Genomic DNA, 25,654 nt, shown 5'->3' on the forward strand with positions numbered 1-25,654 from the left:
TATAATATCATTTGGACATGACTATACAACTGGAAATTACCATTCAGTAGACACAATACACCTTAAATAATGATATTCCTTTAATCAAAACTTTAAACGTAACTTGTATTCATTTATTTAAATATTTATAACTTTGTATTATTTAATGATCTACTGAGGTATAAAACATATCTTAAAATTGTAAGATTTTGACAATAAAGTAGACTTGTATCTTGTATCTTAAAATGAAAGTAATGTGAAGACATGCATACATTTAAAAACTAAATAATACATTATTGAAATAAAAATCTTAAAATTTTCTGTACAACAAAATATAGAAATGAGTGCGTGCTTTCTTCGTTGACTACCGACAAAGAAAGATAATGATGAGAATCGACGGGATGATCAGGCAGAAGACCAACTTTACATATTACGATTCTTTTCTCTGTGTTGAATAACTAAAGCTCTGTCTAACACAATCAAACTTTATGTGACAAAAAAATGTGATGTGCCCAGATATGGAAATGATGATGTCATATCACTACCAATATATAGGCCTAAGCACTAGTTTGATAGTGTAGACAGAGCTTTAGTTTATTCACTTCAATTATGGGGTTTATTTTAGATCGTGTTGCACCTTCGAGATCAATACAGATTTTAACAAAAACGTTCTAACAGACAAATATTAATATTGTTAAACCACTTAAAACATTAGTAAATTTGACATGAATGACAAAGTATACCAATTCCAAACCACTTTTTAATATAGAAATATTTTTAATCTGAAAACTAAAACCCAACCTTTTAAAACAAAGCTCAAAAAGGTTACATCTTTAAATGAGAGATTAAATACAATGAAAAACATCAAAGATTAAAAAAGATACTTGTAAACGTCGATGACCCGAAAAACGCAGTCCGATATATTGCATTAGCATTTTGATAATTTAAAAATAGATTTCGTTAAGGCGATAATAGCTGTCACGGCGGCACGGTCTCGTCTCTCATGTAGAATTAAGCGTACATAATACACACAAAACACATCTGTCAGTGTCCAGTCTCCACTTTCAGTGGATCTTAATTCGGACTCTACTTTTGAAGGAAATAGGCAATAAGGAATGATGGCAATTGCCAACCAGAAAAAAAGAACAGAATGTATTACATTGATTTATTTGAATTCAGAACACGATATCTCTGTTAGTTGAGATACAGTATGCTATTTATTGTTATAAAGTAGCAATTAATATGCTTTTAATCAGATAATTAATCATATAAAAGAGTTGCTAAATTCCATGAAAATGTGTATGATTGTTTCCTAACTGAATAACAAGGTTACAAACGTACTATTTAGGTTGCAGAAGAAATAGAGTACAAATACGACTGTTAGTTACGACTTTTATTTTCTGAAAAGGTAATTCCTGAATTTTTTTTAAAATCAACTCAAATATGGACTAAAATAATACCAATAGGCACATCTTATCATTATTATAATAATCCAATTATCGATTCCATTCGATTAATCTGCAGATGTCATTAGGTACAACTTAACTGACTTTCTGTATCGCAAGTTACTGAGATACAAGCATATTAAACATTTCAATACTTGTCACTAGGCTCGTGTCTACAGACAAAATATTGAAATACAATGCGTTATTACCCAATGCACTGGGAACCAAAATAGGGTGGAGTTTTAGACAAGTTTCTTTGAATTCTGTACAATTCTGTGAAATTTACACTTTTCCTCTATAATTTTACAAGTATAATAATGATGAGGTATGTAATATTACGCACTATCTTTCCTACTAAAAACACTTACAAAGTGCTTTTCTACGACAACCATTTTGTCATCATTGGTACAGGTGATGCCCAGAGGATATTCCAACCCAGTTATCACACACATGACGTATTGGTATGTGCCATCCGCAGAGTTATTCAACATATGAACAACTTTCATAGTCCAGTCTAAAATGTACAAGTTATCATGTGTGTCAAAACATATGCCTGTAAGGTCCATATCTGTATTTTCTGTCTTTGTGGACGGTATTGTTACCTCGTGAATGTCCTGGCCATCTTCATTAATAAGCTTCACTTTGCTCTGCGTGTGCAAACTTACGTTAAATGCTACCGCTAGTTGGTGTTTTGAGTTTATAGCAATGCTCCATGGGCTAGGACATGTGATCTTCCAAATTAAAGACCCATCTGCATAGTAAAAACGTAGCGTATCGTTCTGCCAGTTTCCAATGGCTACTCTGCCATCCCGACCGACTGCAAGACAGGGACCAGTTGATTCGTTTGACGCTACAAATGCAAGTTTATTAAGAAGGTTGCCTTTCATGTTATATGACGTCATATCGGTACATTCCTCTTGAACGATCAGTATTCGTCCGTCAGGAGTAATTGCAACGTCCAAAGGACCTTGTTTGGCATTAAGTGGTTCTTTCGCCACATTGATTGTCAGTTTAAGTTCTCCGGTTACAGTATACATCTGTATCTTACAATTATTTGTATCTGTAATCACAATATCACCATGTTTGGTTACTGCTGCCCGCCGGGCATATCCGAATTCTTTAAGACCTGTGCCTTGTTTTCCAAATTTTGAAATACAAGAAAGCGATGTCGTAAAGAATGAATCACCCCTAGAACTACTTCCGCTTCTGTTTAGACCAGATCCTTTCTTTTCTAGCCTAGGGCGTGGAGCCGGCTTTGGCTTGTCACTAGACAACACTCCAACATCTTTGGGAAGCTTTAAGTTATCATCAATTTTACAATCTGTGAACAACCTTAAGGCTGTACTTTCAATTTCTGTTCGAATACTTACTACGTCACGATCGCTGCCTAAATTCAAAATTTCATTCAAAAAGTCGACATTTGTTTGTAAGAACTTTAATTTATTTTCAATTAAAGATTTTTTATTTTCTATTTTACCAAACTTTTTATCTACCTGACTTTCAATCCTGGTTAACTGTTTTGCTTCCTCTTGTTTGATTAATTTTATTTTCTCTTCACTAGAACTAACGACGTCTGATTTCATTTTACTGGCTTTCTGTGATATGCTGTTTTCAATTGTTTGAATTTCGTCAATTGCATCATGGAAACATCCTTTCTTCTTCTTTAGGTCATTCATTTTATCTATAACTTTATTTCGACATTTTGACGCTGCATCTCGGACATCCACATAATTATGCACTGGTCTAGGATGATCAACAACCGTGCATTCACGGCAAATAGTAACATCACAACTTTGGCAAAAGTACCTTTGATTTTCTTCTTCGTGACGTGGGCATTTGCTTACTTTTCGTGATTTTTTGTAAAGTGTTCGTAAACTCGTGGTTTTTAGTTCTTCCAGTGAGTTCACGACATGTTCTTGAAACATCTTGATTCTCTGATGAGATTCTACACATTTTGCACAGAGAAACTCGTCACATTCAAAACATCGGCCTGCTGCAACTTCACGAGAATCACACAGCGTACAGACAATAGGTTCGCTTGGATTCTTGATCAATTGATGGATCTTATTAAAATTCTGCAGATTTAATATCAAAGAATTCACTTTTAAAGCGGCTAATCCATCTTTATCTAAAACGGTTTTAAAATCACATTTTGGACAAGCGATCCTACTTCTCATCGGTTCAATGTGCTTAGTAAGGCAATCTTTGCAGAAGCTATGAAGACAATGTAACACTCGTGGATTACTATAGTTCTTAAGACAAACCGAGCACTCAAGAAATTCTTCAATCAAATGTAGTTTTGCAGCCATGTTTCTCTGCTACTAAAATCACTGATAAAGGTTCTCAAAATCAGCAACGAACAACTAAAAATTGTTAATATGTCTTCTGTTTAAAAACATTCTCCATTCTCGTAAATGTCCGCAAACTAATTTTATAGCAAGCCCATCATTGTTTCATTTAATACAATAAACTTAATGTGTTGCTGCGTTTTGAATGAGTAATACAACGTAGCGTATAGTTCTTCCTCATCGGATGCTACGTGGAAGTCTAATTTAAAACTTCCGCCATTGATGTCACTCGAGTTTGTTTGTCGTTTGAGGTGCCAGAAATACATACATATATGTTGTATATTGTGTTGTGTATGCCTTTGCCAGATCACGATAAAACTAACCTAATTATAATTGTAATGAGTTAATTTGAATAATAGTGCGGTTGATTAGTAACGCTTAACGTGAATTATCGTTGAAAAAGAGACCCGATAGCAAAGAATCGTTGTTATTTGGGCCTCTGTTTTGTATACTATAAGTTATTTATTATCTTATGTATACAAATCCAAAGGCAAAATACTGAAACAAAATGACAATACTGGTGGGTATCAGTGGCTGGATCGCAATGGAGATACAAAAAAAGAGCGAAAAAGCTAAATCAAAACGATAAAGTAAAACAGCCAGAAAAGTTAGCAGAGCTTTCGGGCAACACTAGCCCTTCATCAGTGCAAGTGTATGTATATAGATTTTTTCTACTTTTTTATATGGTGGCCATGACTCACAGATTGTTTTCAATTCATGGTATATTTCATTTCTTGCGCTTCTATTCATTATTATTTGTAATGTGTTTGATAAAACAAAAAATTAATATACTATTCCCATTCCCAATTATAGGCTAAATGTTAAAAAAGACAGGAAAGAAACCCCAAAACAAGTCAATTAAATTAAAACCAAAAGGAAGATGTAATGGAAACTAGAGAGGGATATATTTATAATCAATCGGTTGTATTTTAAGTTGATGAAGAATTGTATAGTCAGTTAAAATCCCAGTCAACAAACCTAGGCAATCAGCAAAAATTTCAAAACGATGGGCATTTATAACTGGGCCATGTGAAGTGATATCACTTTCTTTTATTTAATACATTTTACTGATTATTGTCTTTTCCACTGTCTAATGAAGATCTATTGTAGAAAATCAATTTTCTCTTCGGAGACTGAAATCTAATCTTCCCAATTTAAATATTGCTATAACCATCTACTTCGCATACGTGTGCTATACTAATAGTATTACATACAATCGTCATGCTTTCGATTCATTAGGCAGAAGAATTTGTCATAATTGGTTGTATTTGTAATAGTGCAATCAGAAAATGTAGGCTTATAAGTTGGGTTCCATCTTCAATTATAATTTGTCTCTGACTCTTCTGTTTCTCCTTGGAATACTAGACATACTAGCAGAATAATCCCAATAAAACTTAAGCATGACTAAAGCACAAAAATATAAGTGCTAAGGTATAAAATAAGGAAAATCAAGAACAAATCATCATTTTGAAAAATGTCTTTACTCGTGCGAGGAGTAGGCCTGACGTAGGCCACGTGATATTCAAACGTTTTAATATAAATTAGTAAGTATAGTAACAACTCGAATGGGCCCACTATGATGTAACTATAGGCCTAGTATTCTACTTCTAGCCTGTTTTGCCGTGACCGCCGTTTATTAATTCGTGACCATGAACATTAAATTACACAGGCCTAGTTACTAATAATAATTGAGTCAATAATGCATTAATTAATAATAATTTAACTGCAGCGGAAAATAAGTAATTGAAGGCTATTACTACGGTATATTTCAATCAGTCATGTTAACAACAATCTTAAAAAGGTTTGCAATAAAACAAAAATGTTTTCTACATCGTCGAAAGCATGGTGCGCGAGTATTAATATTCATTTCATGACGTGAAAAAAAAAAATTCGCAACCAATCAGAACTCATGAATGTTCGAATTTTATTCTCTACTGATAATGGCTGTCACTGGTGGAAACACTTTATATAACCATATCGTAATAATGTAATCAATAATAATAAACTTTTATAAAGCGCTAATTACTGAAGTCTCAGCGCCAACCAACCAACAAGAATGATTGGAAAAGGTGATATTTTAGAAATGACTTGAATTGATTAAGAGATTTACAATGACGGATATGGAGTGGAACTTGGTTCCAAACTAGTGGCGTTTGTGCAAAAAAAACCTTGGGGTAAGATTTAAGGTTTTTTGGAGTAGATAAAATAATTATTTATTATGTTATAAATATAATTATGATAACTCGTGTGAGTGTGAGCATCCATGAAGAATTTTCTCTCCGTGGTGTGAGTAAGACTGAAGAGGGCGCTAAGCACGTGCTTACGACATACACCATATGGCTTACAAAACAAGAACGTTGGAACCCGTTTGTTTACGTTTGGATGTTTTCCGTTTATTTACGTGTTAATACGTTAAGCCACCACTCCCTGCGAAAAAACAGATATATGAACAGTGTGTTTTCTTATACAGTATATAAGTAGGCCAAATTGAATAATGTTATCGTTTGTGTACGGTACCCTGAAACGAGGCCAGCCCAACCATCATCTCTTGCAGAATCCCTCTAATGGCAAAGGAAAGTACCTTGGCACGGCCAAAACGCATGAAAAGTGGCCTTTGGTCGTAGGTTCTCGACACAATATACCTTACATTTTGGATTGTCCAGGGAAGGGACATGTAAGTATAACTGTATTGCTATGTCACATTTAGTATTTTCTATCAGCACGGTTGTTGCTGTTTTTAATCAGCATGGTTGTAAACTAATGCAATAGCCTAGTGATGTTATTTTTGCCATGTATTGTTAGTCAAAATATAATTTAATTTATTCATTTACAAAATTAATGCTTTTCAGAATGTTATGGGTGAAGTATTTGAGATTGACAATACAATGTTAGCAGCTTTAGATCGACTCGAGGGTCACCCAATCTATTACCAACGTACAGACATCAACGTGACATTAGTACAAGACGCTGATGGCAATCCTCTCCAGAACCAAACTCCTGTAACCTGTATGTTTTATGTCTTGAGGAACTTTAAAGATCACATGATGGAGCTTCCATTTTTAGAAGAATACAAAAATGGAATCCCTCTGAAATATAATCCACACAGTGATAGGGATGAAGAGGATCACAGGGTTGATGTAATGCATATTTGATAATAATTAAAATAATAATAACAAAAATAATTAAAAATAATATTTAAAATGTTGTAATGAACCGATTGTATTTTTTACTTCTTTAAAGAAGTCTTCTTAAAATCAAAAGTACTGTTGTACGTCACTTTAAAGATATATTATTGATTACTTTGAGAATATAAATTTGAAAATAACAGTCACTATCTATATCTATATTTTGTCACACTATATGTATATAACGGTCATCTAAATAAATGTTATCAGCTGGGAATGATTGGCGTAGTTAGAATTATTTATCAGTATATTTGTCATAGCTTATGGCAAGTTATGGTAACATTTTCCTATGAAATAAGACAAAAAATAAATTAGTGCCAGATCTAATAAACATTATTTTAAACCAAGGTGTGTTCAAAACCTGCTGCCATGTTAAACCATATACATGAAATATGCCACCACACATTTTTGTTTTACATTTAGTATGTATTTATTATTTTGTATAGACACGACTTTAGTTTACATAATGTCTTGCTTTTGAAACCGACATGCCATACTTCCTAAAGATACAGTTTATATATAATATACTATTTTAGTTTTAGAGTTTTATGATGTAATGTATTCAAATTACTGTTCCAATAATAGTCCTTATATCATTCAATATTACAGAAAATATATCCATTAACAACGTTTTGATAGTAACAGAAAAATATTCAAATGACAAAAATATATTTAATTCACATTAGGTTATTTTGATATTAAACAATACAGGAAAAATAATTATAACAGATGCTTTACTTCATTACTATTTCAATAGAAGAATTCCAAGTCAATTGATACCATGAAATATATTAAGAGATATTCTTCAGTCAACTGCTATTCCATAGGGGGCGTTCGATTTGCGATGGCCTACTACATACGCATACTGTGCTGTTGGTCGAATCGAGTGAGGAGACATGTCCCAGTGTTCCTGCATGCACACATTTTACTAACATGCCGTAATGAATCGCAAATCGAATTCTCTCTAATACTACACAGATGAGAATAGAAAATATTATACTGTAGTTTAATCATAAACTTAGATCAATTCAATGTACATCAACCCTCTAACTGACCGAGATATATTTCTATCATGGAGGAGTACTCCATGATTTTACCGAAAAATGCCCAATATTAACATATTGTAAACCTTGAAGAGAAACAAAATCAACCGTACTGTGTACAAATTGAGATTTGAAGAGACAAACATAGCAGTTTGGCATCAACTTGTATGAATATTGCAACACAAATATGAAAACATGCCTCAAGAACATAGATAACAATCATTTTCCTTGCCTGCAAACAATATTATGGAGTAATAATAACAATAAACGAAGCCCTTAGCCACAATACTTGGAAAGCTTGTTGTGTAGATCTAATTGTCCAGGTAAATCTTGTCGATAATTCCTAAATGTAAAGGTTAACATCAATTCTGCTGAAGAGCGGAGTATTTATTCTGAGTTTCTATCTGATTATTTTTTTTCGACGGATCTTCAGCTGAACCGCGGCTGCTTCCTTTTGTAACTGTTTCAAAATCTCGTTCACTTTCTTTTGTTCTGGAAAATAATAAAAACAAACATTTTTTTAAAAACCAGTAATCTAATGTCAGATAAATTCAAGGTAAACGGGTCATAAGTATATGGTAGACTAGCTAGGCCTATACCCTCCTAGGCCTACACTATGGAATGCCATTTTGTGAACATATGAAAAAAACAAAACAAAATAAAAAAAAGATAAATCTTCTGGATGCAGGTTTGAATTTTGATAACCTTGTAATCTACTGCTCATGGCATTGAGTTGCACATAAACTACTAACGAATATTGACACTTACTTATATTTTGCAATGTCTATACTAGCAGATAAAGATGGAAAGTCTGATTCACTGGTAATTTCTGGAGCTGTCATTTTTTTTCTTCTTCTCAGTCTGTCATTAGAAGGTGTCATTGATTGTTCTGTCACAGTAGCTCCAGCTCTTTTTGCTGGTGGGACATACTTGTTGGACTTGGGAGCCTCTGGTTCCGGTGCTGGTGTTGGTTGGGCGACAGGTTCTGGTGCAGGTTTTTCAACTACTTCAGCTATATTGCAAAGATACAGAAATTACTGTTTTGGCACTAATGCACTTATGTACCTACAGTAGGTCGGAGGGTTGAAGTAGGTTCAGGTTTTAACAGATTATTATTACCTGAATCTAACAATCTAAAAATTATCTCAGTGGGTGTGAAAATGCATTAGTGGTGTTACACGTTGTCTCTCATATACAATATCTACAGGCTCCATGAGTAAAAAGAAATGACTCTAAAGCCTCCTTATATCACCAATGTAAGATAAGATAGTAATTGATTATATGCCAAATATAAGTGTTTGTAACCACACTAACCCCACTTATTTTCAATGGTGATTGAATGTAAAATGTAAATAAAGACCAATTAACAATTTCATACTATAGTCAAGTGAATCTAGTGATATTTAAAGGTAAACGCATCACAAATTAAAAAAAAATAACATATACATTTAAATTTCACTTAAACAATACTCCATTTAATCTTAATACAAGAATTATTTACTTTCAAGATATGATAAACGTTAAATATATATTTCATAAGACCAGTTAAGATTGGGTAAAGTGGATTAAATAGAAATTGTAGCTTTGTTTTCTTGTATTTATTATTAGTTTATATGTATATATATGCTGGCCGCAGTTGCCTTCCATACAATATTTGTGGCGTTTCATATTGTAACTTTTCGCGGCACTGTTTTGCCTGTAGTTAGATAAATCAGTCATAAACTTCAGTCGTACCTTTGTAGGTAAGAAATATTAGTTTAAAATGGATAAATCACTATAATTGTTGAATCAGCTTGTTTTAGATATATTTAGGATACTTGGATATTAATGTTATTGCATGTTGAGAATCTATATTATAGTTTTGATTGTGTATAGTTCCAAGGGTGAACTAGTTATCACACAGTATGTACACATGTGCGCGAGATGCTGTATAGCCTAGGTCTGCGCGATGGTTTCTTCTTAGTTGCTATGGCAACAGGGATAGTGTTGAAAAGGCGACTGGATGTACCTTTTTGATGGTTATGTTTAGGGTGATCCCTTAATGCTTACATCTGTTGTATTTTGTACTTTTTAATAGTTTTATAGATTTCGTAGATTGTCAGTTATAGTTTTTTCCTTCATAGGTATCAAAGTTTAACAGTAGAAATTCACAGATGTTTTTAATTGTGCTGCATCCATAGGCTCACAGCTTTGTAAGTTATGTCATACTATAAAAGATACTGTATGTAAACTATGTAACAATTTAATTAACAATATAGCATATATAATCATATTCATATGATAGCAAGGTTCAAGTATTTCATATGTACTACTGTATTTGAATATCAATTTGAAGGAATTTTACTTTCTGTTATTTTCAGTTACCATACGTACCATATACACATATTCAATCATTGAATAAAACGGTTAAACTTAACGGAGCATTTCTAAGCTGTTTGATTTGTGTCCGTGAAAGTAAAAAGCTGTATAAATCAGGATGTCCAGTATCTCTTCAGCGAGAAGCCAATTGGAACTGACTGCAGCCCAAGCACGGGCAGAGTTAGCTGTGAAGACTGCACAGAAAACGTTCGCAAAAAAGAAAGCTGAAGCCAAGATAGCGGCTATAAAGGCTCAAGTTGAAGTAGAAAACCTCGAACAAGAAGAAGCCCTGGCAACGGCTCAAGCCAGATCAGAGGCCTTAGATCAAGAATTAAGGTCATACAGTGATGCAAATTCACAAATCAACGTTCCAGAAGAAGACAAACGTAGTCAGGTATCAAAATTTATAATGTCTATACCTGATAGAAGTTCGCCTATTGAAATACCTATAGTTCCTCAACCCATGCCATTCAACAATAGTTTCAATCAATACCTAGAAACTTCTCCAGTTAAACCAGCAGCTATGCCAGCACTGGATATTACCCTAGGGGTTTCTGCCTGTGGTGATGAAAAGGTAATCACTCCTAAAAATCATGGGAAACAACTCAACCCAACAGCCAAGACATTCGCTCCATCCTATGATGCTGTTGCCGAAATTGTGAAAAGCTTAAGAAAGCCTATACACACGATAAAGAAATTTAGCGGAAACCCAATAGAATACCCAAGATTTAAGAGGCAGTTCAATTCTCACATTGTTACCAATACCAATTCTGAGGAAGAAAAAATGGCCTATCTCGAAGAAATGACAATAGGAGAAGCCAATAGAGTTGTTGTAGGTTACAGCCACTTACCGTCAGAAAAGGCCTACCATATGGCTATGTTGCAACTAGAAGACAGGTATGGTGACAGTGAATTCATTGCCAGTGAATACATCAAGAAAGCATTAGATTGGCCAAGAATAAAGCCAGCAGATCCTAAAGCTTTAGATGAGTTCTCGTTGTTCCTGGTGGAGTGTTTAAACACAGCAGAACATGTGAATGCAAGTAGAATCCTTGAATATCCAGAACATTTAAAGAAATTAATGGACAAATTACCATTCTATTTGCATGATAAGTGGCGCAACATAGCTGTAAATCTAAAAGAAAACAAAAAACCAATCAAATTCCAAGATTTTGTCAAATTCACACAAAAAGAGTCAAAGAAGGCAAATGATCCAATCTTTGGTATTACATGTGATGCAAATAAAACAAAAGAAAAGCCAAAGCAACAAACAGTAAGAGTTACAAAGACTAGTGTAAAAGACCAAGACAAGCATAGCAAAGAGTCTATAATGTGCCCACTTCATTCTGGTTCATCACATCCTCTTGAGAGATGTCGAGTCTTTATAAACAAACCTTATCTCGAAAAGAAAAAGATAATAAAAGACAACAGATTGTGTTTTCGATGCATCGCATCATCTGACCACCTCGCCAGAGATTGCAAAGCAGAAGTAAAATGCAGTGAGTGCGGCAGCCCAAAACATGTGTCATCAATGCACACTGTACAACAACAGCAACAAAACACTGCACAGCCACAGAAAAACACTGCACAACCGCAACCCTCTGGAGAGACGCCTCAACAAAGTACTGAAAACACAGCACCAACACAGGCACCCGTACCAATAGTCGGTACCAAATGCACAGAGATTTGCAAGGATGGTGTGAGCAGGTCATGCGCAAAGATTTGTTTAGTCAACCTATACATGCCGGATAACCCAGAAAATAAAGTGAAGGCTTATGCGCTTATTGATGAACAGAGCAACAAATCGTTAGTAGATACCAAATTATTCAAATTGCTGCAAATATCTGGCGAGAAATTAGACTACAGAATTAAAACATGTAATGGAGAAAGAAGAGTGACTGGAAGAAAAATGGAAAATCTTGTAATAGAGTCTCTCAGCACAGATGTCAAGATTGAAGTGTCTAACCTGTTGGAATGTGACGAAATTCCAAGTAACAGATCAGAAATTCCCACTCCAGAAGTGGCAAGAGCATTTCCTCATTTGCAATCAATTTCTAGTGAAATACCAACTGTTGACCAGAATGCAGAAGTCCTAGTTTTACTAGGAAGGGATGTACCCCAAGCACACAAAGTGAGAGACGTAATAAACGGACCTAACAACGCCCCTTGGGGGCAACGGCTAGACCTAGGTTGGGTCGTGATTGGCGAAGCATGCCTTAGTGGCTTACACAGACAAAGCACGAACTGTCTACGCACACAGGTGCTACCGTCAGGAAGGCCCACCATAATGTCACCTTGTCCAAATCAAATTAAAGTCGACGACTTGTTCCAGCTTGACAGGGAACAAATATGTATGTCCATTGACGAAAGAAAATTTATAGAAATTATGGAAAAAGAAGCTCAACTTGAAAATGGAAGTTGGACAGCTCCACTACCATTTAAAGAACAAAGAGATCGTCTACCAAACAACAGAGAACAAGCATTGACAAGATCAAATTTACTAAAGAAGAGTTTAATCAAAAACCCCACTAAAAGAAAACACATGTTTGAATTCATGGATGGTGTGATCAACAAAGGTCATGCTGAGGTCACCCCACCACTTAAAAGTAACGAGGAATGCTGGTTTTTGCCATTATTTGGTGTGTACCACCCTAGAAAACCAGAAAAGATTAGAGGTGTGTTTGATTCCTCCGCAGTCTATCAAGGGACTTCATTAAATAAAAGTCTACTAAAAGGACCGGACTACACTAATGATCTGGTTGGTGTATTGATGCGCTTTCGCTTACGACCCATAGCAGTATGTGCTGACATAGAGTCTATGTTTTATTGCTTTAATGTTACAGAAAGTCATCGAAACTTCTTACGCTTCTTCTGGTTTAAGAATAATGACTATGAAAAACCAATCATTGAATATAGAATGTGCAAACATGTGTTTGGTAACAGTCCGTCACCAGCGGTAGCGACTTACGGTTTAAGAGATGTAGTAAAGAGAGCAGATGAAGACGTCAAAGAATTTGTAAATAGAAATTTTTATGTAGATGATGGTCTAGTGTCATGTAACACTACAGATGAAGCAATTTCTTTAATGAAAAGAACGAAGAACGTTTTGATGCAAACAGCCAAAATAAATCTACATAAAATCGCTTCTAACTCACAAGAAGTATTGGACGCCTTCCCAAAAGAAGAAATTACCAAAGATGTCAGAGAACTTAGTGTAAGTGACAGTGACACACCATTACAGAGGACGTTAGGTGTTCAGTGGCGTTTAACAGATGACGCCTTAACATTTGACATAAAGATGCCAAAGAAGCCGTATACCAAACGGGGTGTGCTCGCAACGATTAATGGTGTCTTCGATCCACTAGGTTTGGTAGCGCCTGTCATGATTCGTGCCAGAGTCATATTTCGCAACATGATAGCCTCTCCAATAGAATGGGATGATGCGTTGCCGGATTGCTTCCATACCACGTGGACAAAGTGGAGAGATGAATTACAAGACCTGCAATCATTGTCTGTGCCCCGTGCATACCCAGTAGACATTAAATCAGAAACCGTTGGTCTACATGTATTCTGTGATGCTTCTGAAGTAGCAGTTGCCGCTGTAGCGTACTTGGTTGATGTAACCAAAAAACAGACCGGTTTTGTGTATGGGAAGTCCAAACTGGCACCCAAGTCTGGGCACACTATACCACGGTTGGAACTCTGTGCTGCCGTAGTAGAAGTAGAAATTGCCCAAGTTATTTGTAGTGAAATCGACATCTCAGCTTCAAAAGTAACGTATCATTCAGATAGCAAAGTAGTTCTAGGATACATCAACAACACCACTAGACGATTCCATACATACGTGGCTAATCGGGTGTTCAAAATATTGCAGTTTTCAGACCCTCGACAGTGGAGATATATCCAGACAAGCAAGAATCCAGCGGATCATGGTACTCGCCAAGTGTCTGCCCGTACCATGAAGAGTTGTCCGTGGTTAACTGGTCCGGATTGTACGGTGTTTGACATAAAGACAGATGATGACTTTTCCTTAGTAGAGCCTGATGACGATAAGGAAATCAGACAAGAAAGCCAAGTGGTTGTTCTCAAGAACGAATTGCCAAGCAACCAACTTCCAGAAAAGGCTAAGAAGTTCTCATGTTGGGAACGTTTCATTAAGGCTGTTGCATTTCTAATTCATGTGGCCCAGTCGTTCAAAAAGAATGATGAAATCAAATGTAAAGTAGGCTGGCATCATTGTCACTTCTATAATTTGGAAATCAAACAAAAGGCCGAATTTATTGTAATCAGACAACTTCAAGCTTTGTTCTATCAGCAAGAATTGAGATGTTTTGGTAGAAATGAACAACTACCTAACGATTCCAAGATTCTCTCATTAGCCCCTGTATTAAATAAAGATGGGCTGTTGTGTGTTGGCGGACGTCTTCGAAAAGCTAATCTTCCTATTGTTGTAAAGCATCCAGTTATCATACCAGGCAAATCATACATTGCAAAACTACTTGTACGAAGGTTTCACAACAATATTCACCATCAGGGAAGACAGTTCACAGAGGGGGCTGTGAGAGAGGCTGGTTACTGGGTTACAGGTCTGAAAGCAGTTGTATCTTCAGTCATCCACCATTGTGTTGTTTGTAGAAAACTAAGGGGAAAGTTAAGTTTGCAACGCTTAGCTGATCTACCAGAAGACCGGATTACATGTACTCCTCCATTCACTAATGTTGGAGTGGATTGCTTTGGGCCATGGGAAGTGGTAGCCAGGAAAACGAGAGGAGGTGTTGCCCAAAATAAAAGATGGGCGGTAATGTTTACATGTTTAACGTCGAGAGCCGTTCACATTGAAGTTGTTGAGACAATGAGTTCATCTTCTTTCATAAATGCAATGAGGAGGTTGATAGCAATCAGAGGAAAAGTCAAGCTTTTCAGATCAGATCAAGGTTCCAATTTCATTGGTGCAATTGGGGATGACAAAATCCAAACATATTTGCTAAAAAACGAAGCAGAGTGGAAGTTAAATCCACCCCATTCGTCCCATATGGGAGGCGTATGGGAAAGGATGATTGGTGTGACGAGAAAGGTACTCGATGGTATACTTTATAACTACAAAGGAAAATCTCTTTCCCATGAAGTGTTGGTTACATTTATGGCAGAGGCAATGGCAATTATCAATTCACGGCCTTTAGTACCATTAACTACAGATCCTGACGAAGTGTCTTACTTGAGCCCAGCATTATTGTTAACTCAGAAACATGGTTGTATTGAAGAAATTGCAGTGGATGACAATGTATCCAACATGTTTCAAGCACAATGGAAAATGGTGCAGGTTTTAGCAAACCAATTTTGGAAACAGTGGAGAATACATTACTTACAAACCCTTCAACAAAGACGGCTTTGGAAGAAAGAGCAGCGAAACTTTCGTGTAGGAGATATTGTATTATTGAGGGAGAAGAATGTTAAAAGAAATCAATGGCATCTTGGTATAATCACCCAAACGTTTACCAGCGATGACGGCTATGTTCGCAAAGTCAACCTACGGCTACCTTCAACTAACTCTGAGTATCAAAGACCTATACATGAACTGGTATTACTGGTCGAATCTGTTTAGTTAACGCATAATTGTTATGACCATTGAATTGTTAATGTTATTTTGAATAGTTATATATGTTAGAGAATGTTAGTGGTGATGAAGTGTCATCACGGGGGGAGTATGCTGGCCGCAGTTGCCTTCCATACAATATTTGTGGCGTTTCATATTGTAACTTTTCGCGGCACTGTTTTGCCTGTAGTTAGATAAATCAGTCATAAACTTCAGTCGTACCTTTGTAGGTAAGAAATATTAGTTTAAAATGGATAAATCACTATAATTGTTGAATCAGCTTGTTTTAGATATATTTAGGATACTTGGATATTAATGTTATTGCATGTTGAGAATCTATATTATAGTTTTGATTGTGTATAGTTCCAAGGGTGAACTAGTTATCACACAGTATGTACACATGTGCGCGAGATGCTGTATAGCCTAGGTCTGCGCGATGGTTTCTTCTTAGTTGCTATGGCAACAGGGATAGTGTTGAAAAGGCGACTGGATGTACCTTTTTGATGGTTATGTTTAGGGTGATCCCTTAATGCTTACATCTGTTGTATTTTGTACTTTTTAATAGTTTTATAGATTTCGTAGATTGTCAGTTATAGTTTTTTCCTTCATAGGTATCAAAGTTTAACAGTAGAAATTCACAGATGTTTTTAATTGTGCTGCATCCATAGGCTCACAGCTTTGTAAGTTATGTCATACTATAAAAGATACTGTATGTAAACTATGTAACAATTTAATTAACAATATAGCATATATAATCATATTCATATGATAGCAAGGTTCAAGTATTTCATATGTACTACTGTATTTGAATATCAATTTGAAGGAATTTTACTTTCTGTTATTTTCAGTTACCATACGTACCATATACACATATTCAATCATTGAATAAAACGGTTAAACTTAACGGAGCATTTCTAAGCTGTTTGATTTGTGTCCGTGAAAATATATTTTTTCTTTTCGAATTTAATGTTATATATCTTGGGGTGGGTCAAACTTAAAATCTTTTTGACTTACATGACTCTCCGACTCCCCCTACATGATTACTTCACACTATTTATTAACCTGTATGTTATTATATTGTGGAAATAATTGAAATAAAAAATTAGAGAGCATAGTTTATTAAATTACCTGCAGATGATTCTGTTACTTGCTGTTTATTCCAAGGACCTGATGTACCATCAGATTTTACAAGCTCTCCATTTTCATCAAATTCATCACCTTCTTGAATTTGTTCATCAGCATCGTTACCTGTTCTGTAAGTGTACGTACAATAATAATAATGTTAGGAATTATTTCAAGATAAAAGTATTAAGGAAACAGTTGTTTATCCGAAATTAAGGTTTATTTTATTTTGTATTTGTAAATAAGAGTTATTTATTAATTGTAAGAAATTAGACCCGTTTTATAACAATAAAAAAAGATAAAACAGATTGTATTCAACCTGTACTTGACTGATTAGCTACCTTTCATTTTCATGATGCGGCACTATAATACTACATGCATATTTAGTCAAAAAGTAATTCTGTGCATTCCCAGAAACATATTCATGATCATGCATATAGTAGAATTACTGTTGGACTCAATAGCTGGATAGTTTCTTGCGGCATTGTGAAAACAACAGATCGGTATTCAGAGAATTTAGTAAGAAAAGAAAAAAGTAATCAACGAATCACTACTGTACCCAATTTGTAATGATTGTATCCTAAGTCCGCTGTAGTCTTTGGTAGATGGGTCATCAAAATCTTTCCATTCATCATCTCCCTAAAGAAAATGCAGGGAAACATGTTATGAAAAACGAGGAAAAATAGGCAGGCTAGGCAGTCGTATCACTGTTCGAGTTTAATCGCAAACACTTCTTTTGTTACACAAAATATTATTAATATAAAAAAAAGTGTTTAGTTTAGACTTTTTAGAGGTAGTCTGTGCTTGTTGTATTTGGCCTAGAACCCATTTTATTATAATAGTTAATACTAAAATAGATGCCAGGGCAGTACTAAAAAGTAAGACAAGCTTCTTTCTAGGCTTACTAGGTAGTATACTGTCTAGTCTGGGCTAGGCCTAACCTGCCTCATAATCATCACATTAGCGGCTGGCTCGACTCTGCTCGCCTGCCTAAAAAAGTTGTATTTGGGCTAGCCTAGCTAGGTAGCCGAGGCCTAAATAAGTATTGTTAATAACGGAATGTCGAAGGAAGAGGAAATATTAGCTTACTTGTGGAATTTCATTTGCTGGCTTTGTTACAATATCGTCGCCAGTTTCATCAGTCACTACTGGAAAAACTTGGTTCTGTTTTTTCTCCTTCTTTTCTTTTTTCTCACCATCTGCTGCACTGCTGGCAGTCGTGCCTGTCGAGAGGGTTTTCGCGATTTGGTCCGAGGTAGTAAATTTACTTTTATTAGCCTTAGATTTCGACCTTTTACTCTTGTCTTTTTTAGCAAAAAAGTCTTCAACTGATTTATCGGTCATATTTATTGATATAATTTGTTCATAAAACAAAAGAAAATTATTTTAAATACTAGATTTGACACATTTCCTGATGACAAACAACGATCTTCCTCGGGAAAAATGTGGCGAGTTGACCGGCGGTCTGCTTAGATTGTTTTTACAAATAGCGAAACTAAGCGGACCACCAACAACAGTAACAAAAATATAGTTGATTTTAAAGATTAGTGCATTGCAAATAATTTTTTTAGATCTAATAATACATATGATTTAAAAAATATAACACAGAATTTGTAATAAAAAAGAGCCAAATTGTATTTGATCATTCATTGTCTGTGATTTATATACATTGATGTCGTCACGTCAGTTCGCAGATTTCATTATGTAAGTACTTGGTTTAAGCCTAGTGCATTTTGCCTACGTGTATTTAAGAAATCCAATTGTACCATTGAGTAACACACTACAGCCTTATACTAAATGTCTTTATTGTATTAAATTAAACTATTGTTTTAACTGTGTTACTTAATAATAGAAAAAACTGATCTGATTTATTTCACTAACGTTAAGGTAAATAAGATTATACAATCACTATAATCAAAATGGAATATTCCAATGACCTGGCCTATCGCGAATAAATCTGAATAATTTCGGGGATTCCCCGATCCAAACCAAAACATTAATTTTAGTAGTAGCCAGTTCTAAATTAAGAAAGAAGAAATAAAAATTAATAACCTTTTAACAAATGGGATCTTTCCTAGTTTGATAGTGCACTGAAAGACCGAATAGACGTTATCAAGGTAGGTGGAGGGATATTTCATGCATAATACTAATTATATTCTACAGCCTGCTGCAGTGTCTGACACTCCCTACAACACAGCGAAGGGAGGGCTTTTTTATGCAATTTCATGGCGGGTGATGCTCTTCTTGTGCTTACTCAGTAATTTGATCAAGTGGTCATATAACATTATAACTGATTATTAACTGATACCAAGATGTGACAGGTGTCGATTTTTATTTTATCCGGGTGTTAATTTTATATATTGAATATTATAGGCCTAGGCTTAGTTGAAGCATGCAGGGAGTTGAACAATAGGCTCCCTGTTTGACGGATATGAAGGCAGAGCGGGGTTTTCCCGCACGGACACGTGAATTAGATTATTATATTTCGTCATATCTTAAAACATAGTATATAAAAAATTTGTTTTTCAGCAGAGAGACAAGAAGAAATTTTAATCAAGTTATGAAACTAAAGTAGGCCTACCATACTACACAAGCAATACTGTATGCCTTGACATAATAATGGCATGTCACAGGCCTACAGTCAGGAGGGGGGTGGGGGGCGGAGGAATGGCAACAGGTTTCCTACTTTCTAGGATTTTTATCAGATAATCTATGACTAATCTTGTAACATGACCACAGTGCTGATTTTGCCATTTTCCCTCTAACTGTATATAGGCCTACACGATGGTTTGAATTGTATTGCCCTTTTTGCGAGTGATACTACTAGCAAAAAAAGCAGTATTCATGCTTATAGCATATATATGCACAGTGCATAGTCCCATCGAGTGTACAAATCAAATCACCTCACAAGTATTATTATTTATAAACTAATATTGAAACTACCTTTTTCAACAGATTTATGAGATAATCCCTACAAAAAACGCAAGCATGTGTGACAGTCGCAGAAAAAGCAGAAGTGGGGATTTTTTAATTGGAAAACGACGCATAATAATTCTTGGAGAAACTGGCGTTGGAAAAACGTCTCTGATAAATAATCTAACAGATTGTTTGGACGACTGTGACACCGTTCCAACCGATAGTATAGGAATTACACATTGTTACCTGAAAAGTGACTCTTCGCGGTTATCAATATCTCCTGAAGTTGAATCAGAAAGTGAACAATGTTCACCTACGATATCTTCAAAAGTTGAATCAGAAATTGAACAAAGTTCACCAAAAATATCTCCTGAAGTTGAATCAAAAATTGAAAAAAGTTCACCTACGATATCTCCTGAAGGTGAATCAGAAATTGGAAAAAGTACACCAACAATATCTCCTGAAGTTGAATCAGCAATTGGAAAATGTAAATCTACAATATCTCCGAGTCAAGTTGAATCAGAAATTAGAAAAAGTAAACCTACAATATCCCCGAGTCAAGTTGAATCAGAAATTGGAAAAAGTACACATACATGTATTCCGCCCCCAACGGTATCACCATGTTGCTTATACCGATTTCAAACTACACATTTGGAAGATGCTCAAGATACCTGTATATCAGTTTTTCTTGCAACAGTTTATCTATTAATTGTTGAACTTCCATATTATGGTCTTGGGGCATTGTTTTTGTCAGTATTATGCACGTTTCAAATAATCAAACTTATTCTCACTGGTAAATTTTCTATCCAGTCCGTCCCTCGAGTTTTTGATGTTACGCTGATTCTAACTTTGATTACTCTATTAATTGGTTTAATGCGACTAGACATTTCTGATGCGACTGAATTAAATCGAAAGTTTGCTTTAAGATGTCTTATGTTTCTTGCATGTATCACTGCCACTAAGTTTAAATGTCGTATTGGAATTATTTTAGCTCTGAACTTCTTCCAATTTCCAGAAGGTTGTATTCAGCATGCCACTTCAGAACTCATTTCCTGGGATGTGAAGTATAAACACGTGATATTTATTTTTATAATTTATTTGTCGATAGGCTCACTCATGTTATTGGATTGCTTTACACTTCTTACTAGAAATAATTGCACGGTAGTTTTGGGAATTCTTTTAGCTATTCTACTTTTAGTTTCATATTTGATATATCCATCTACGTCGTTTGTTTTCATCGTAACAAACATTACTATAAATCTTATTCCATGTTGTTACGGTACAAATTTGCATACTTTAGTTGGTCCAAAATTACAATGTATTGCTATTATAACTTGTGTCATCTTAACATGCGTATTTGGTTTAGAAAGTGTTTCACCGAATTCTACATCTTCAGTTTATATTGAGGTTATCTTAAATTGTGGTTTGATTGTAGTGCTTTGGCGGTGTTCAGGTATACAAAAAATGATTGAAAATAAACCTAGTTTTTTAAGAGATAGGTACGAACCTACATTAGCGCCACTAACTACTTCAATTCAGTCGGTCATTTCGCCCAAAACTAGGGAGATAAATGTTGATTATTTTTCACTTAATTTATTGGAGTTTGCTGGAACCGTTCAGTTTGAAAACCTTTACCATGAGTTCATCACACATGCGGACGTTTACATATATGTTTTCCAATTAAAACGAAACATTGCTCCTGAAACACAAGGGAATATCTTATTAAAGAGATTGCATGCCTTGAAAAGTAAAGGAATTCTTAAATCTTCATTTCTACTACTTGTTGGCACACATAAATCGGATGTCACGCAGACTTACATTGATTCCTTGCTGAAACAAATTGACATGGAAGAATGGCGTAAACTATGTTGTAGAAACAATGATGAGCAGATGCTTTATACTGTAGATAACGATAAAAAAGATATCAAACAGTTTGATGACATTGTCCACGGTGTTTGGGAAAGATTGATTTCTCAAGAACGAGCACAAGACATTCCAATGGAATATGTCAATTTACAGGGAAAGACTATTCACTTAAAAGAAAAAAATGATGGAAAAATACACATTCCACAAACACTGTATGAACAATCGAGTACTGACATTTCAACATCGAGTTCAGAAATTGACGATACAGACAATTTGTTAGAGGTTATAGTTCGTCTGTTTACAGATAGAATTGATAAAGTTGAATGGATTAATGAAAGTAAACTGCGTGACATCTGCAATTCCACATCGAATAACTTAGTCAACGTTTTACAAGAATTGGATTTGGTTTCTTTCAAAGATAGGCCTACAGATAAACTCTGTTTGGTACCTTCATTGCTGCCAACATGTCATAGTTGTTCGATTAGACGCCAAACGAACGAGGATGCTGTGTTCTATGTTGACTTTCCCATGTTTCATGGAGCAGTCTTTTATCTGATTGTACTTTATATTTTAGAAAAATATAACAACATACATGTGCATCATGTTTGCAAGACCACTGCAGATCTCCGAATCGCAAATGAACTTGAGCTTTTATTGGGTATGATTCAAGTCACAGAAACGCACAGTGTAATCCGTATTTCAATACGGACATTATCGAATAGTCACCATTATACGAACATGTTGCATAACATACTAACTCTTATCAACACAACATGCGAACAGAAGTTTAGAAATTTGAAATTTAGTTTTGGTTTGAAGTGTCCTGAGGCTAAGTCACAAGACCCAAGTAAAGCTGATTTTCATATCTTAACGTTAGCATCACGTGATACAAAGTTACCGGACGATTTGAATGCAACCATTAGTGTTGATTGTTGTAACAAGACGCACGTATGGTCTGCGAAGGATAACAAGGTAAATAAGGTTAATGATACAGGAGTAATATTAATGTTGGCCTTTATAAATGGTAAAACGTTCATAATCGCTCCATGCAATAATAATTGTAGGCATACAGCAATTATTATTCAATCAGATACATGTTGGTAATTCGGATACGGTATGCCACGATTAAGTTATCAATACAAAATTAATATGCACAAACTTTTCTCAGTACAACCTTTTATTGCGGAAATACAGTGTACAAAAACAATGAAACAAAAAATTATATAAATATGTATCCTAAACTTAATGTTGTATGCACTTGACAGAAAAGGTGCGCGCACGCACGTACCACCTAAACCAGACACAGTATCGTGATACACAAGAACTAACGTGTTCTGGTTAAACTTTGTGATAGTATCTCCTGTTGTGGTCTAATGGTTGTTTTACTCGCCCTGATAAATTGGATGTTCGAATCCCGGCAGAGATATTTTTTATCGTAACAAAGCTCAGTGATAGTCTTTTAATAGTTCATTAACTAGATACAGTACCTGGAATGGCGCACACAAATTAATAACGTGTACCATTTCCGTTGATATTGTTGTTGAACTCCTCGATAAAAATCAAGTGGTTTTACAAGAATACTAGAATAATTCCCAGGCCAGTGGATCTTCACTGAGATTATGTAGACCTACATCTTTCCCGGGAAAAGCGAGTGTTCTGTTCTTGCAAGTAACAATAGCGAGGTTGTTACTTGCAATCAATTTTGATAGGTTTTACTGTCAATTGAAATGGCTGAGCGACGCGCACGCTCGAGATACTTGCGTACTGTAGTCGTGCTTATATTTGAATACCATTGGTAGAGTGTTAACACTTAATACAGGTACATATAATATCAATATATAACCATTCATGGTGGTCTCAGCAATGATGTTACATTAATTCAACCAACAAAACCAGTCCATCCGCAGCGCCAGACTGCTGTCAGTACATTTACTGAAAAATTGCCTAGACAGAAAATCTGAAATGCATTTACCATCACATAATGATATGATATAAAATATCAGTACACTATTAATTCAGCAATCATAACAAGGTACAATACTAGGCTTGAGAGAGTAGAAGTCTAGGAAATACCACAATGGGTGCACTGACCTGGAAATGATTTAAAAAAATAAAATCATCAAAATCCCAAAAAGTTTTCTTTTACCCTTTTAAAAGTCCAATCAGAAGTCATTATCGTATATTTAAACAGCAGTCGAAACCCACAATAAATTACGCCGGTTAGTCGGTGAGGTATTTTTCATTAGATATTATTAATATTTGAAATGCTTTTACTATGTTAAAGGTCGCAACTGCTTTGAACCCTAGAATACTGGTTTTTAAAGACTGGCCACAAGAAGTGATGAACGTGGTGTGTAAAGAATTGGATAAAAACAGTTTCAGGAGCTGGAAAGAATTGGCTGGTATGTTGTTTAAATTAAATCTTTCAAATGGTAGATTCTCACTTTTTTTTCTCTATTCACATTTTTTTCACTTGTTTTTAATTAAATTGTTATATTAATTTTCTCTATAAATTATTATTTTAAAATGTTTATTTCTTTAGTTAGTTCAATTAATTATAAATTAAAGGAAAGTCTTCTAACAGTGATCAAGTTTGTTTTTGACGATGCTCTGAGAAATTTAAAAAGACAAATATATTTAATTTTGTTGTTTGCTTTTACTAGTTTTAGTTAGTTGGTACATTTAATGAAGAAATACTCGACGTGGTTTATGTTTTATTTTAAATAGAAGTACTCGACTTTACCGTGGGTATGGTTGAAACTATTGAACAAAAAGATAACAAAACATCGCAAGTGCTACAAAGTTGGAACATGACGTCACTGACTCCTCTCACATTGGAAGATTTGATTAATGCGTTGAGAAAGGATCCATTGCAAAGAAGAGATGTAATTAGAGAAATTGAACAATGTTTGAAGAAAGTCGAATAAAGACAATGAAATTACAGATACAGTATAATTAACACATTTAAAATGTCAAATTTATACGACAATAATTTGTTGTTCTCAATAAAAAGAACAAAAACATCGTGTGAGAAGAAAACAGGCGCACACATACAACAACTTGTATATTCGTTTTAAATCAATAAAGGTTCTATATATATGTTTTATATCACATTATTTATATTCATGGAAATTAAAGATAGATTACATTAAATATGCCGAGTAACGTTTAAGTATATACTCAAAAACTATTGTTTTTTTATTTATCATAATCTCTTAAAACTCAACTAACTTAAATTATAGGCCTATAACTGTTGCACTATTTGTATTTACAGTAGCCTATAGGCCCATACATACATATCCTTATCGAAATATTTGCGAGATAATATAATCTTTGCTGATCCAGGTTGTGGTGAATTTGTCTGTGTTAAAGTTTGTTGAATTACATTGAAAGTTCATTAACCATAAAAATAAAAAATATAAAAAAACGGTAGAGAGGACATAAGGAAGTGGTTACGAGATTATTAGTCATAAGTTTACTGTTTACAATAAGTACACTAGAAAAGGTACGGTAGTCTGTGGCATTAAAAGAACGAAAGCAAAAAGTTGCTACAATACCATCCATATAATGATTCTGTGAATCTGATGGCAGACATAAGATAAGATGGTTTACGTAAACGTGTTTATGTTACAAATTACTAATGTCGAATTAAACAATTCATCACGGATATACTGTTGCTATAATAGTTTAGGCCTAATGATGGTATTTTTGTGTAGGTCTACACTACTAGTTTGATAGTAATGAGGGGAAGCAAAAGATTAGCCCACTGACCAACAAGCAAAGTTACTGATAAGTGTAT

At 34.8% G+C, this 25,654-nt stretch overlaps 4 protein-coding genes across 4 annotated transcripts; 2 read left to right on the forward strand and 2 right to left on the reverse strand.

Annotated features, from left to right (window-relative positions):
* Positions 1 to 1,629: 1,629 nt before the first annotated feature.
* On the reverse strand, positions 1,630 to 3,905 carry LOC144851125 (uncharacterized). Its single transcript, XM_078708955.1, has one exon. It carries the CDS (start codon positions 3,731 to 3,733, stop codon positions 1,760 to 1,762), a length of 1,974 nt encoding a protein of 657 aa, XP_078565081.1. The 5' UTR covers positions 3,734 to 3,905; the 3' UTR covers positions 1,630 to 1,759.
* A 2,191-nt stretch (positions 3,906 to 6,096) lies between these two features.
* Positions 6,097 to 7,174, forward strand: LOC144841277 (putative gamma-glutamylcyclotransferase CG2811). Its single transcript, XM_078697544.1, has 2 exons — positions 6,097 to 6,446; positions 6,622 to 7,174. The coding sequence occupies exons 1-2, from the start codon at positions 6,267 to 6,269 to the stop codon at positions 6,922 to 6,924; spliced, it is 483 nt and encodes a 160-aa protein (XP_078553670.1). The 5' UTR covers positions 6,097 to 6,266; the 3' UTR covers positions 6,925 to 7,174.
* A 435-nt stretch (positions 7,175 to 7,609) lies between these two features.
* On the reverse strand, positions 7,610 to 18,597 carry LOC144841268 (protein CDV3 homolog A-like). The gene is made up of 5 exons (XM_078697534.1): positions 18,163 to 18,597; positions 17,633 to 17,712; positions 17,080 to 17,204; positions 8,769 to 9,012; positions 7,610 to 8,492 (listed from the first exon to the last, which is right to left on the reverse strand). Exons 1-5 carry the CDS (start codon positions 18,415 to 18,417, stop codon positions 8,363 to 8,365), a joined length of 834 nt encoding a protein of 277 aa, XP_078553660.1. The 5' UTR covers positions 18,418 to 18,597; the 3' UTR covers positions 7,610 to 8,362.
* A 500-nt stretch (positions 18,598 to 19,097) lies between these two features.
* LOC144841283 (uncharacterized) lies at positions 19,098 to 25,027 on the forward strand. The gene is made up of 4 exons (XM_078697559.1): positions 19,098 to 19,190; positions 20,029 to 22,827; positions 24,140 to 24,257; positions 24,583 to 25,027. Exons 2-4 carry the CDS (start codon positions 20,062 to 20,064, stop codon positions 24,780 to 24,782), a joined length of 3,084 nt encoding a protein of 1,027 aa, XP_078553685.1. The 5' UTR covers positions 19,098 to 19,190; positions 20,029 to 20,061; the 3' UTR covers positions 24,783 to 25,027.
* Positions 25,028 to 25,654: the final 627 nt, after the last annotated feature.

The sequence above is a fragment of the Antedon bifida genome, chromosome 1 (assembly GCF_963402885.1).
Source record: "Antedon bifida chromosome 1, ecAntBifi1.1, whole genome shotgun sequence".
In the NCBI taxonomy this organism is placed as follows: Eukaryota; Metazoa; Echinodermata; class Crinoidea; order Comatulida; family Antedonidae; genus Antedon; species Antedon bifida.